At 35.5% G+C, this 13,826-nt stretch overlaps 1 protein-coding gene across 1 annotated transcript in view; it reads left to right on the top strand.

The window, feature by feature from the left end:
• Positions 1-13,826, top strand: part of LOC150078831 (U6 snRNA phosphodiesterase 1) — a 49,240-nt gene that overhangs the window by 18,676 nt on the left and 16,738 nt on the right. The window contains exons 4-5 of the mRNA XM_090382400.1: positions 1,497-1,550; positions 12,955-13,060. Of these exons, the coding sequence (XP_090238526.1) occupies positions 1,497-1,550; positions 12,955-13,060 (160 nt within the window). The remainder of the gene's footprint in view (positions 1-1,496; positions 1,551-12,954; positions 13,061-13,826) is intronic.

The raw sequence follows: 13,826 nt of genomic DNA, 5'->3' as shown, positions 1-13,826 counted from the left end.
GTGCATGCTAACACAGAACCACATCTTGCCTTAAATCTTCTTGTCACTGTGATTTCAGCCCTGACTATTATGCACTTGTGGTTAAAATAAAATGGATGATGATAGTGCTCTCTCACAATAAGTGGAAAAGCCATAAGTTTGTACCTATTGCCAATTCAAGTTGAGAAATGTTCCTCTTGGGTTGGAAGAAACTTTTATCACACTGTAGCCAAATCATTTGTTTTCAGTTGAGGGCTGTTTGGCTTTTTCTGCTGAAATTTTGGGGGGTAGAAGGTTGCATTCCTCAAAAGGGCAAACTGATCAGAGAATGTGTGCAATTGACTGAATTTACTGATGATACTTATTTTATACCTTAGGATGCCGTGGCACAAATTTTAAGTAGCCGAACTCAATCCAACCTTAGTTACTATTGTTTTGACTCCCATTGCAATATTGACAGATACTGTGAAATATTTTTTTAATAGAATTTAACTCATTGACTGCAGAATCTGTTTCATAACATGGCTATGTCATGGAATAATTTTATCCCAAATTAGAACACTTACATTGCAACTCGTTTTGAATAATTTTTATTTAAAAATAGGATCATGGGTCTGCCATGGTCCTGTGGTTAGCATGTGCAGCCACAAGTAAGGAGGCTGTAGGCAGTCAGATTTTTGATGCCACAGTTCACAGCAGGCTGTGCATTTTTCATGGTAGCATAAGAGCTTCAGCCTACAGCCTCCTTACTTGTGGCTGCATGTGCAGCCACAAGTAAGGAGGATGTAGGCTGAAGCTCATTTACTCTCAATATGGCTGAGGCCTGCACATGCTGCCTCAGCCATATTAAGAGTAAATTTCGTGAATTTATTTTATTTTTATTATTATTTATTATTAATATTTTATTTTCTGGTCAACAACTGCTAGAATTTTATATGTAAAATATTATTTTCCATAAAGGTAGTAGTTATTTTTCAAAAATTACTTTTTTATGTGATTGTGGCATCTAATTTTCATAGCTCAATTATAAAGCAGCCACTAATAACTTCTTTCCCACCCCAGGGCACCTCCATAGCCAGGTGGGCCGGAGCAGCAGTGCGTAGCACACGCTTCTTGATTAGACCGGGGTTCGAGCCTGTCGCCATCAAATACGGAGGATGCGGAAAGGTCAGAGAATGACCATCGCATATCCCCGGAGCAATATGGCCTTAATTGCTAATGCTCCTAAAAACCAAATAACAAACAACAATAACAATTTCCCCCCAACCGCACCCCCCTTGTTTGGTTGAATGATACTCCAAAATTAAAATGTACTTTTTGTAATGGCAGCTGATGATGAATGAATGATGCCTTTTGCACTCTTCTGTTTCTAGGAGCTTTATTATGATTAAATTCCATAAACATTTTGAATGTACCTTATGTATGCAAGGTAAATGTAAAATTTTTAATGCATTTTATGTATAAAACATGCTATATACTATATTTTATATAGCAAATGCATGTTTTATTTGTTCTAGATTCAAGATTGCTATGCAGTCTGTGGAGGTGTACACCAATGAAGAAAAAACCAGGTAATCTTTAAAATATTTCTAATTCAATCAATACACTAAAATTGATAGAGGGATATTCTAATTCTGTAAAGTAACTGATGACGTATGTTAAATTGAATAGGATTCACAACGATAGTAGTATTTTCTTCATGCCAAATTATTCTGAATTTTATTATTCTGTTATTTAAATGGAAATCATGACCCAGACTAGAGCTGAGAAGCAAAGATCACAGACTAGCAAGAGTACTGTGACTCGGGAGAGAAATGAAGGGGCGATTCTCCAATGCCACAGTCTCAAAAAATGTGCGAAATGTGAAATGTTTGCTGACCTTTCTAAAACAGGGCATAATCTAGCCAAGTGTGTGCATACACACACTTGGCTAGATTATGTCTGGAGTGTCAAGAGAAGTACCCAAATGTAAAAAAATGCAGTGAACTTTTAAATTCCTGTTTTGGTTTTACATATACTTATGTAGAACCAAATAGACTTATACCAAGAAAGGCATAAGTTCTACAAATTGCAGCACCTGGAGAGTAGTTGAGGTGTATAAGGCCTTGAATGGGTTGAGCAAGCTGAATGCTGACGGGATTCTTCCTCTTGCTCAGACTAAGAACCCGAGGGGGCACAGTTTCAAATTGAGGAAAGACAGTTGTAGAATAGATGTGCAAAAAATTGCCTTTAGCCAGCGAGTAGTTGATTGGTGGAATAAGCTTCCATCTTTTGTTGTGGAAGCTAATAGCCTAAATAATTTTAAGGCTGAGCTGGACAGGCATTTGGAACGAATGGAGGGGTGAAATGGGAGTGTTTTTTTTTTTTTTTTGCTGAATAAGCTTGCTGTCTTGCATCGTATGCCTCTACTAATGCTAATGGTTCCTTTATCTGCAAATTCCTAATGCATGTGTCATCACTCCTGATAATCAGATCAAGGGTATTAATCCCTCCTGTTGCCCCTTGAACATGTTGCTGTAGAAGACAATCCTCCAATAAATCCACAAAAGTGTTTCTAGCGTGCGAGTGACCAATCCACAAGTTACAGTCAGTATATAGAAAGTTAAAATCCCCCATTACAAGACATTTTGATTTACTGGCCCATTCTGTTTCTCTACCCAACTGTTCATTGTACTCATCAGTGTCATTAGGCCTATAACATACTCCTACTCTCATTTTCCCTTTCCCAGTATTTATGTAACACCAAACAGACTCAACATTGCACTGTCCACCCATGTCAACTGTATGCACTTCCTCAGATTTTATGTGTTTCTTAACTAACAGCATAACCCATCCTTCCTTTCTTTCTACCCTGTCTATCTTGTCTGTACACATAGTACTCCCCAAATTCCAATTCTGTACTGCTTATATCTGTGTGACACCATGTCTCTGATATCCCAACAGTATCTGCCTTTGATGTCTTGATCAGAACTTCAAATTCATCAATTTTATTTACTATACTTCTAGCATTAGTGTACATGCTAGTATAGTGGCCCCTCTGTGGGCAGGAGCAGCAGTGCGTAGCACATGCGCCTTGATTATATCGGGGTTCAAGCCCGTGACCACCAAATACGGAGGATGCAGAAATGTTAGGAAATGTCCACCGCATATCCCCGGAGCAATATGGCCTTAGTTGCTAATGCTCCTAAAAACCAAACAACAACAACAACAGCAAGTATAGTGTATATATATGCAAATACATGCAAGCAAGGGCTGTTCAAGAGAAAAATGTTGCATATCGTAATTGGCTTGTTTCCAATTCTTCAGTTTCATTTTCTGCTTACACCAAAGCTCCCAACAATTGTAAAGCAGTTATTAATCAGTCCAAACAAGATTTTAAACAGGCTAAGGGTAGAAAACTTGTTTCTTGCCTTAATGGTAGCCGAGCATTCTAGTCTCTTCCCAGAGCTATTGGCCGCTACTTTTGCCTATCTCTGCTCCCACCTCTGTCAAAACCTAATGGTTCTGTTTTCACTTCAGCCAAGGATAAAGCTGACCTGCTAGAATCCCATTTTTCTTCCAACTCATGTATTAATGATCATGGTAAAACACCTCCCACGATTCTCAACACACTCCATTCAATGCCTCCTGTGATCTTCCATCAAAAGGATGTTAGAATGATTTTGACGAATCTTGATGCTAAGAAAGCTCCAACTCCTGATGGTATTTCTCCCCTTGTTCTTAAAACATGTGCTCCTGAACTTACTCCTGTTCTTTGCCGCCTTTTTTCACTTTCTTATTCCAAAGTTGTTTTTCCTTCTGCTTGGAAATTTGCTCATATCCAGCCAGTTCCTAAAAAGGGTGACAAATCCCTCACATCCAGTTATCGTCCCATTTCAATTACTTCTACTCTTTCTAAAGTAATGGAGAAATCAATTAATCGCCAACTCTTAAACTACTTAGAAACCTTCCGTCTGATCAACGATTGCCAGTATCGATTCCGTCAGGGTCGATCCACTAGTGATATTCTATGTATTCCTATGTAACCCATTTATGGACAAATTCAATGGAAAAGTTCGGTGAAACACAAGCAGTTGCTCTTGACATCTCAAAAGCTTTTGATCGTGTTTTGCATATATGTCTTCTAAACAAGCTTCCATCTTATGGTTTGCCAACTGTTTTTTTTAATTGGTTATCCAGTTTTCTCTGATCGCTCACTGAGGGTGATGGTAGATGGCTCTCTGTCTTCTAACTTCTCCACTAATGCTGGTGTCCCCCAAGGTTCAGTTCTTGCCCCCACTCTTTTTCTCTTGTATATTAATGACCTTCCATTGACTGGAAATCCTATCCATAGTTTTGCTGATGATAGCACATTGCATTCCACTCTTCATTTTGAGAAACCTTGCCCTGCTCAATCAGCTTCAACTTCTCGAATATCCGCTACTTCAGCGGATAAATGCCGATCTCCAGGTAATTCTCCTTAAATGCCGATCTCCAGGTAATTCTCCAGTGGAGCAAAGACAACTTAGTTGACTTCAATCCTTCTAAAACTCAGTGTTGTCTTATATATCTCGCCAAAAGGATTCTTCTGCTCCTATTCTTATCTTTGGTGACAGTCCGATTTCTAGGCAAGGTGATATATCTCTTTTGGGAATTACCCTGACTTCTAATCTCTCTTGGTACAAGCACATTACAAATATTGCTTCCTCTGAATATAAAAAACTTGGTTTTCTCTTTCGCACTTGACATTACTTTTCTTCCAAACAGCTGTTCACTCTGTACAAATTGCAAATTCGCCCTACCATGGAATAATGTTCCCACATCTGGAACGGTGCCCCCAAAACCTCTCTCAGGCTTCTAGATGCCATTCAGAAGAGGGTACTTAGGTTAATTAATGACTCATCTCTAACAGTGAGTCTCTCCACTCACTGTCTCATAGACGTACTGTTTCTGCTGCATGTCTTTTCTAAAGATACTTCCATGGGCACTGTTCTTCTGAATTGGCTTTTATAATTCCCGCTCTCTCTTTCAAAACAGTCCAAACACGTGCCGCCGCCAGCCAACATCCATTTACTGTCCAACTTCAAACTCACAGAACCAATTTTTCATCTTCCTTATTTATTCATTCAACTGCTGTTTTCTGGAACAACCTTCCTTCATACATATTTCCTGAAAATTATAGTCTACAGAAGTGCAAGTCTAATGTGAACAAATATCTTTTGTCTTCTCAACCTCCAACCCAATCACAGTACTAAGTACTATAGGTTTTCATAAAAAAAAAAGCATGCACTTGTTCTTACTCTTAGTTACCCTAACACAGCCCATGTATTTACTTGTTTCATGATGACTCCCAGCAGCTCTTGAAATCCTCAGCAGCTTGCTCTCTAGGCTGCTGCTCATTACAATAGAAGCAGTGCAAGAGTCACTTTTGCTTCTGCCTTCGGCTTCCGTTAATCTTTTGTCTGTGAATCCTCCCAAACTAGCAGTTTTCCGACCCACCTAATGCTACCTCGATAGCATCGGCAAATATTCTTGCACCCTTTCTATTTAAGTGTATCCCATCCCTGTAGAAGCAGTCTCTCCTGTTAGCAAGCACAGACCACGCTGAAAAAAAATTCTACTCTGAGCCTTGCACAATCTCTCCAGGGCGAAATTGATTGACAAGGCTCTCATCATATACTCCCTCCTGTCGTTTCTGGACATAATTGCAGACACTTTAAAATTTAACTCTAACTCACAACTTTTTTTCAGCATTCACCTGTACTTGTTAAGTAAATCTGCAGATCTCTTACTCTTATGGTCATTAGTGCCAACGTGTACAACAATATCACCTTTTGTGCCCTTAAAAGATGATATCTGCTGTACAACGTCATCAACGTTTGCCCCTGGCAGACATACTCTGGTCCTGTTCCTTCTATCCTTTTTGCATACTATATTCCTCGTCTCCCTGACAGTAGTCACCGACAATAACTAGTTCTTGTGGGACCAGCTCATTCTGCCTTGGAGATTGCCGCTGTGTTGCCTGATGCACAGGAGTGAGCTCTGGTATTGAGTTGGGTTGGGCAGCTGAAAGCTTGATGGGCCCCTCATATTAATTTCTTCGAGGGGATTTACCCTACACCTCAAATTCTCATAGATGCCCATCAGAATGCTGTGTTGGTGCCTAATTTCTTCATAGTCTCTGCACCTAGCGCACACAAAGACATCTTCCCTGGTTAGATCATGTCCTGTTCTAGATAGGTCTGCAAATATTTCGTACATTGTTTTAGACACTGATGCGTGGGAGAATCACCCTCTTCGGTTCTCCTGCAAGCCACAGCACTCTGGCTATTCTGTGAACACTGCTTTGCTGCTCTAGTCTAGATCATGATTCTGTTTAAGTATAATTTAATTAACAATGAAATTTAATAAGTTTAATAAATTTTATTGATAATGCTATACTAATCTAACAGATTTCTAATACACTGCTACGTATTTTGCTAACTAGTTTCACATTAAACCTTATGGTATTCCATATTGTATCACAGTGGCAGCAAGTTTGAATGTAAAATCTACAGACACTAACTTTCAATATCGCTATCTAAATTCAAAATAAACCACAGAGTTTGGCTAGAACTATAAAGCTACTTATAGAAAATAATTTAGCATAACAATTAAGTAAATGAAAACTTAGCGTTCGCCAGAGCTGCAGAAATCTTGACCAACTTGGTAGTAACCTCGTACCCCAATGATGCTGAGTGAGCTCATTGTGTCTTCTTCTTTAAACTACAAATTAGAAATAAGTTTTATTAATTTTTCTCCCTTTTTCTAAATTAATCAAATGTAACAGTTTAATTAAGTCAAGTCCAGTTAAGAAAAGTAAGAAATAAGGGAAAATGGATAACTTATTAGGAACATCAGTATCACGCTCTGGTGGCAGTAGGTAGAATGAGTGTGGAAATAATTCCTTTGGTAAAGTCACTATCCTGAATTTACAAGCTCCACTTCTTCAGGGGAACATCTGCACTTTTGAATTGTAAAAAGGGGATCATATTTCAGTCATCGTTGGATGTCCTTATATAATCTGAATATAGAAATAAAGTCACGAACAAACTAAATTTAACATTATAATATGGTATTGTCGCTGCCCTCTGTAGCTTAAATAACAAATGTAACAAGTGAAATTCAAATTTGAATGTTGACCTAGCCAGTCAACAGGTCTAAACCAAACATGAATGTGCAGATTTGTTTGATTGATTATGTTTGAAAACTAAATCATAATTTTTATATTTATTATGATTGAAATGATTAATATCGCAATTGTTGTTTATTATGATTGAAAACTAAATCATAATAAATAGAATTAACATAAATAAGTTGATCATAATAAAGTCATTTGACATTATGTTTTAATTTATTCTCCCATTTAATGACTCTACTTTAATGACTTTATTATAGTTAAAGTGGTGGAACCAAGAGTCATAATGATAGACTTTTGTGAATCATCCTCCAGTGGGACAGAAGTCAGGAAATGAGAATTGACTTGTATTAATAGAAGTTTATGTTCAGTGATGCCACTTTCTTATGTACACATTTAAGCAACTTTAGTGTTGCTCTTCAGCATTTTAAAAATTTGTAAATTTTTTTTGTAAAAAGTTTATTTCATGTATATAAATTAACTTCAACACAAGCAAAGAACAAGTAAAACTGTGTACCACATCTATAAACAAAAATCAAGTATTGCTGCAAATAGCCCAGAATTCAATCAGTGTGTCAAAAGAATCGAGTAGTTAATTTCGTGTGCCTTTACTTTTGCAGCACTCATTTATTGACTGCTTAAGAATGACTGCCTATATGCATTACACCACCACTTGTGCCTTTTTGAATGCTTTTATGCATAACAGCATAGCACTCTGGTGCTGTTTGACAAATATGCATCAGAGGCTGCAAACATGTTAAAATAATTGGACAGATGAGGTGGATAGATGTTTTGGCTGATGCTGAATAAGCTTGCTTCCTTGCATCACTTACCACTACTAATACTAAATCTTTTTGGGGACTGAGCACTTTTTCCCCCCTTATAATAAACTAGGTTCCTTGTTCAGTAATTATAAAGATTCTTTTAATTATGACATCCAAGGTGATGGCAATAATGCAATATTCTTAATTCACCACCAACAAAGCGGCAGTGCACATTATATTGGCAATACCACAATTAAATTTGCTCCAACTGCAATCAGCAGATATTGAAATTTGTGAAAATCAAGAAACTAAATCACATAAAAGTTTCCATTGTGCAGAGAATAGGGGAGTCATGAGACATAAACTTCTCTATAAATACAACTCAGTTTTCTTATTTCCTGATTTTTTGAGCAACTGAGAGCTAATCATCCTCAGTTAGACCAAAAAAAAGCAGGAAGTGAAAATTGAGTTGTATTTGGTTGGTTGAAAGGATTAATCCTAAGGTTAGTCCATGAAAGTCCATTGTTTGTACTCTTGATTCCCCTTCATCTCTTTATTTTTAATTTTTAACAGTCATAGACCTTCAAAAAAAAAGTGAGCATCCTTTTCAAAGGTTCAAAGTTTCTTTTGATTGCCTTTAATTTTATCTTTGCTTTTAATACTTACTTTACTTTTAATTTCATCCTTCCAAATGCATTAAACTAGGGGTGGGCAACCTCCAACCCGCGATAGTTTTCAAAATATATATAAACAACATATTGCAATTTTTGCTGCTGGGTTTGTGTTTTGTTACTATAATTGTATTTTTATAATTTTATCTTGAATTTGTATTTCGTTTTTCTTATTAATAAAATTAATTATATCTATGTGTATGGATAAATATTACAGTAAATAGCAAACTTGTTTATGATGATTTTTTTCATTATACACCATTTTCATTCTAAAATTCTTGGAAAGCTAAAAAAAAATTTAGCCCACGTGTACCTCACAGACATTTTATTTGGCTGCCATTTATAAAGGTTGCCCACCCCTGCATCAAACCTTGTGGTTAAAAAGAAGGTTTCTTGTAATATTTATAGAAGTATTTGCTAATTCTTTTATTATTTACCCAGTAATTAACAGTTCTATTAATCTCTCTATACATTAAAAAATTTTTCCTCCTAGTGATATTTATTCTAGCCAATGGGAGAAGAGGCCGAGGCAATTACATCACTACAAATGCAATTAATTATTGACAACTTCCTCCATAGCTTTCACCAACCTCGTGCATGTGCTTCACTGTCTAACATTGTAACGTTTTTTTGTATATTAATGAATATTGTATATTTATAAATACAGCAGACTCTCGATTTACCCGGATTGGATTAACCAGGACACTTCAAGACTCCAAATTTAAAAAAAAATTCAACCAGAAATCATAAAATTCAAGTAATAGGTATAAACAGATGTTTTGCAAGTCGTAAATAAGTGACAAGAGGCAGCGTTATAAGTCGCCATTGGGAGATTAGTGTACCTATTATCTTGCAACCCTCGCTGTCTAAATAACCCACTGCTCAAATAGAAAAAAGAAAGGAGAGACCAAATGTTTAGTTTTTTAGCGCATCAATTGTTGTGTTCTGTCACACTGCAAAGGGACAAATTTTGTTTTGTTATTTATGTCAGGAATGTCGGAATTTTTTTTTTATAGTAACTATTTTTTTTTTAAAGGCAAGAGTTGTGCTTTCAATTAAACAAAAACTTCAAATTATTCAAAAGTTTGAAAATGGTGCATCTGTTAATTAAATGTCTAAAGAACCATTATAACATTGGTGACAAACCATAAAGGGAAGCTATTAGATTTAAAATCAACATCGTAAAAAATTAAATGCATGTCCAATACACACTACTCGCGTATTGGACACGCAAGTAGTTTTTCATTTATATTCTATCGGCATACTTTTTTTATGTAGGTTGCTAAACATTTTTTGATACAGTAAGTCCCCGACTTATGTAGCTTCGGACTTACATTACGTTATTTATATATTTTTTATATGACTGAAGATTGCAGTGAAGGGGAAACACATTTCACCATAATAACGTAAAAACCCACAGAATTCCAGCTATTGGTATTATCACAAATGCAATAAGATTGAGCTTACTACCTGTTTATAATTAGATGCACTAACAGAAAAGCCCAGTAACCAAGAAAGTGCAAATTGTTTTATGGCAGTGACCTCCGGAAATGTGCCTTAGTAAAATGTGAGCTCGCGTGGCATGATAATAGTGAGTTTTTGCCTTAACCCTGTGAAGTTCTTTTCAGAAAATTTAATTTTGACTGTTATCGTGGTGCTGAATAAGAGAATAAGTGACAGTGGTACAAGTAAATCCATCAAGAAAAGGAAAGCGATCGAGTTGGATCAGAAAAAAAGTAAATAAAAAGGATGTACGAAAATGGCCGAACATCAACAAGTATCACACGGAATTCAGATTTGTTAGTGGCAACGGTGAATACAATAAAGGAGAAAGACAGAATACAAGAAGCAGTCGGCACCAATGAAGTCAACTATAATAACCAAAGCTACGAAATACAAATCAGTTTTTACAGTACAATAACAAGCATTTTTTTGTTCCTTTTACATTTTCTTTTCTTATGTGCCACTCCAGCTATTTCACCGCCATCCCCACATAAAGTTTTTATTTGAACTAATTAAAAATATATAACTATTTTTCTTCATTCTTCTGAGGATATTATGTGGTTTTTGTAATTTTGGCATATCAGGGATATAGTAGCAATATTTTATTAGTCATTCCCGAGTTACTTAAAATTCGACTTACGTAAGAAGTCCTGGAACGTATCTCTTACATATGTCGGGGAATTACTGTATTTTCGGATTAACTGGGAAATCGATTATCTGGGAATTTTTTTTTACTATCTATCCCAGAAAATTGAGAGTCTCCTGTACTTTAGTATTTTGTAAATTATTAAATATTTGTATAGTTTGTAAATATTTTAGTCCTGCTCTTTTGGATGCAACAATATGCCTCATGCATTATGGATCCCGAAGCAAAAGGCCATTGGCTAAAATCTATTATTTGGGTACCACTTGTCTCCGTGCAGTGGGCGTGGTCATAGAATAGAGTGATTGTGCGGTCGAGTTCTATGATTGGATGATTATTGTGAATGCATTTTGTTTCTGATTGTTTTGTGTCATCGAGGAGGGGGATGCTTAGCTTAGGTAGGGTGTTTATCCCCCCATCCCACTGTTTTAAAATCGGAAAATGAGTTTCCGATTTTAAAACAGCTGCAAGTGGAAGGATAAATTCCCTAGGCATGTCAACCTAGGAGGAAAGGGGGTGGGCTAAACAGTGAGTGGCACCTGCCAATCACTGCCTTCTTCCTGACTTTTAGTTGAAGTATGGAGTGGTATCCAAGATCTGAAATTTTACCAGGCCTTTTCCTAAGTGACCGATGCAAATGCAGGTAAAAGAAAAGGTTGCATAGAAGAGTGTGCACGGGGGTTGGGGAGAAGGGGGTAGAATCCCCCAAGTATTAATTAAAATATCTTAATTTGTTTGTTTTTAACTAACAAATTAAGATATTAACAAATATCTTAATTTGTTAGTTAAAAATGGTTAAATGATTAAAGTTAGAATGTAGTGTATAAATTAATTACAGAGGAACATGTGTCAAGGAGGGTGATCAGAAAAGTGGTAGCTGTGTAGCAAAATGCAAATAGCAACTCCAAAATAACAATACATATGGTAGGGTGGAATAAAAAACAGTAGAGAAAGAAAGGGGATCTGGAAGTTATGACCTAGGCAGATATGGAGTTGTAAAATGAATGAAGGCCAAATTTTCACTATTATAAAGGATTCTGAATTGAGGAGCCATAAATTCAAATTACGGGGAAGAGAAGAGACATGATTGCAGAATTTTTCTTTTACCCACCAAGTTGCTGATTACTGAAACAAGTTATTTCTGTAGGTAGTTGAGGCTGACAGCTTGAAGAAATTCAAAGGACAACTGGATAGTTACCTATGTGAGGAGAGAAGTGCGTAATTAGTCTCTTTTCTTCTCTACTTTTTATATATTTTTTTTTATCTTTATATTTTTATTATTATTTTGATTTAATTCATTATTATTTTTGTTCTTTTATTTATTCTTTCATTCTTTTTTTTTTTTTTTTTTTTTTTGTTTGTTGCAGCAAAAGCTTGTGGCTTCCTTGCTATATAGCTGTTATTGATACTAATACTATTATTAACCATTCCCTGTTTTACTGTCTTTATAGCTATTGAAGAGTCTCAGACATTTCGTGGTACAGGAAGTACTATGAAATGTCTGAGAATTATGTGTGATTCCTTTAAGAAATTAAAACAGATTTTATTCTATTTATGCTGGAGTGCTTAATTTTTCACTTGTCTCCATTTTATTTTTACAAGTGGATGCTTTAATTTTAACATTAAAATATATAGCTTTAATTTGTTCCAAAAATCAAGTGTTGGTTTAATTGTGAGATTAAGGGACCTTGAATGAAATAATATATATCATGACACACCATTTATGCTCATGAATAAAGAAATTATGGTGCCCCATTTACATTCATAAGCTTAAAAACCAATGTTTGCTCATTGTATGTTCTGAAAATCACATAAAACGATCTTTATTTTTATTTTTTGGAAGATGCTGAGAGTTTGCTTCCTTGCATCATTTAGTGATTCTAATACCAACACTAAATTGAATTTACATTTTTTTATATTTTTGTCTTAGCTTTATTTTCATATTATAATATAATAGTAGTACTTGAAACCAAATTTTAGATTAATGTTTAATAGAATAAGTGAATATTGAGGATCAAACACTTGTACGGTATGTTGGACTTTGTCTGTGTGAATCTTGTGTCAGATGGTCAGTTTTATTAGTCATGCTTTTAGTTTCATAAACTAAAATTTATAAATATTTAAAATAATTCAATAAATTTCAAAAATACACAAAAATTGTATTCTTAATTTTGTAATGATTTCTTAAGAAACTTCAAATTTAACACTTACAGAGTAAATTATTATTTTTATCCCCAGAACATTTTTAGGTTTAAAAGTCCATGTAGGAATTGAAAATCTTTTGAAAATTATATCGCAAGTTGATGAATGCCTAAATGAATTCAAGCTGCCTACCTTCCACAAGGTAAATTATGTCTTAAAACTGAGCATAATTTAATGTGTTGAATACAATTTGTTTGAGATATGCCATTAACATCCATGCAAAGAGAATTTAAAATCTTTATATTTTGTGAACAGAACTGTACATACCATATTTGCTCAACATAAGACACATCCCCCAAATTATATGGTCAGGAAATGAAAAAAAAAATTTAATCACTTACCTTGTTATGCTTCTTACAGAATGTGTTAACGTGGTGCTGTTTGTTAGGGAATGAACTTTTTGAAGGAATCTGCTGTTGACCTTTCTGCTAATATTTTTATCAAAGTTCAAGACCACTGCACTGCATAAATCTTCCACATCAGCCAATTTACAATGAACTCATTATGAGGTAAACCCAAATGGTTGGCAGTTTTTAATGCTACTAACCGAATAATTTCTTAACTAATAGGCTTAACACCATTTCTTTTTTCTTGCAAAAGAGAAAATACACATTCATGAACTTCTGGATGCTTGCTATGTTTAGATCCTCTGAAAGCCTTGCATGTGGAAATTACTACTGGAGTTTATCTTTCAAAAACAAGTTTGTTTACAGTTTCATCAACTTCGAACTTTCTGTCTGCTTTAGCATTAGCATTAGTAGAGGCATTTGATGCAAGAAAGCAAGCTTATGCAGCATCAGCCAAAAAAAAAAAAAAAACCCACTTCCACTTCACCCCTCTGTTCGTTCAAAATACCTGTCCAGCTGAGCCTTAAACTTATTTAGGCTATCAACCTCCACTACAAGGGA

The sequence above is a fragment of the Mastigoproctus giganteus genome, chromosome 10 (genome assembly GCF_048544385.1).
Source record: "Mastigoproctus giganteus isolate SK-2022 chromosome 10, ASM4854438v1, whole genome shotgun sequence".
NCBI lineage: Eukaryota > Metazoa > Arthropoda > Arachnida > Uropygi > Thelyphonidae > Mastigoproctus > Mastigoproctus giganteus.
This window is presented reverse-complemented; position numbering and strand designations above follow the sequence as displayed.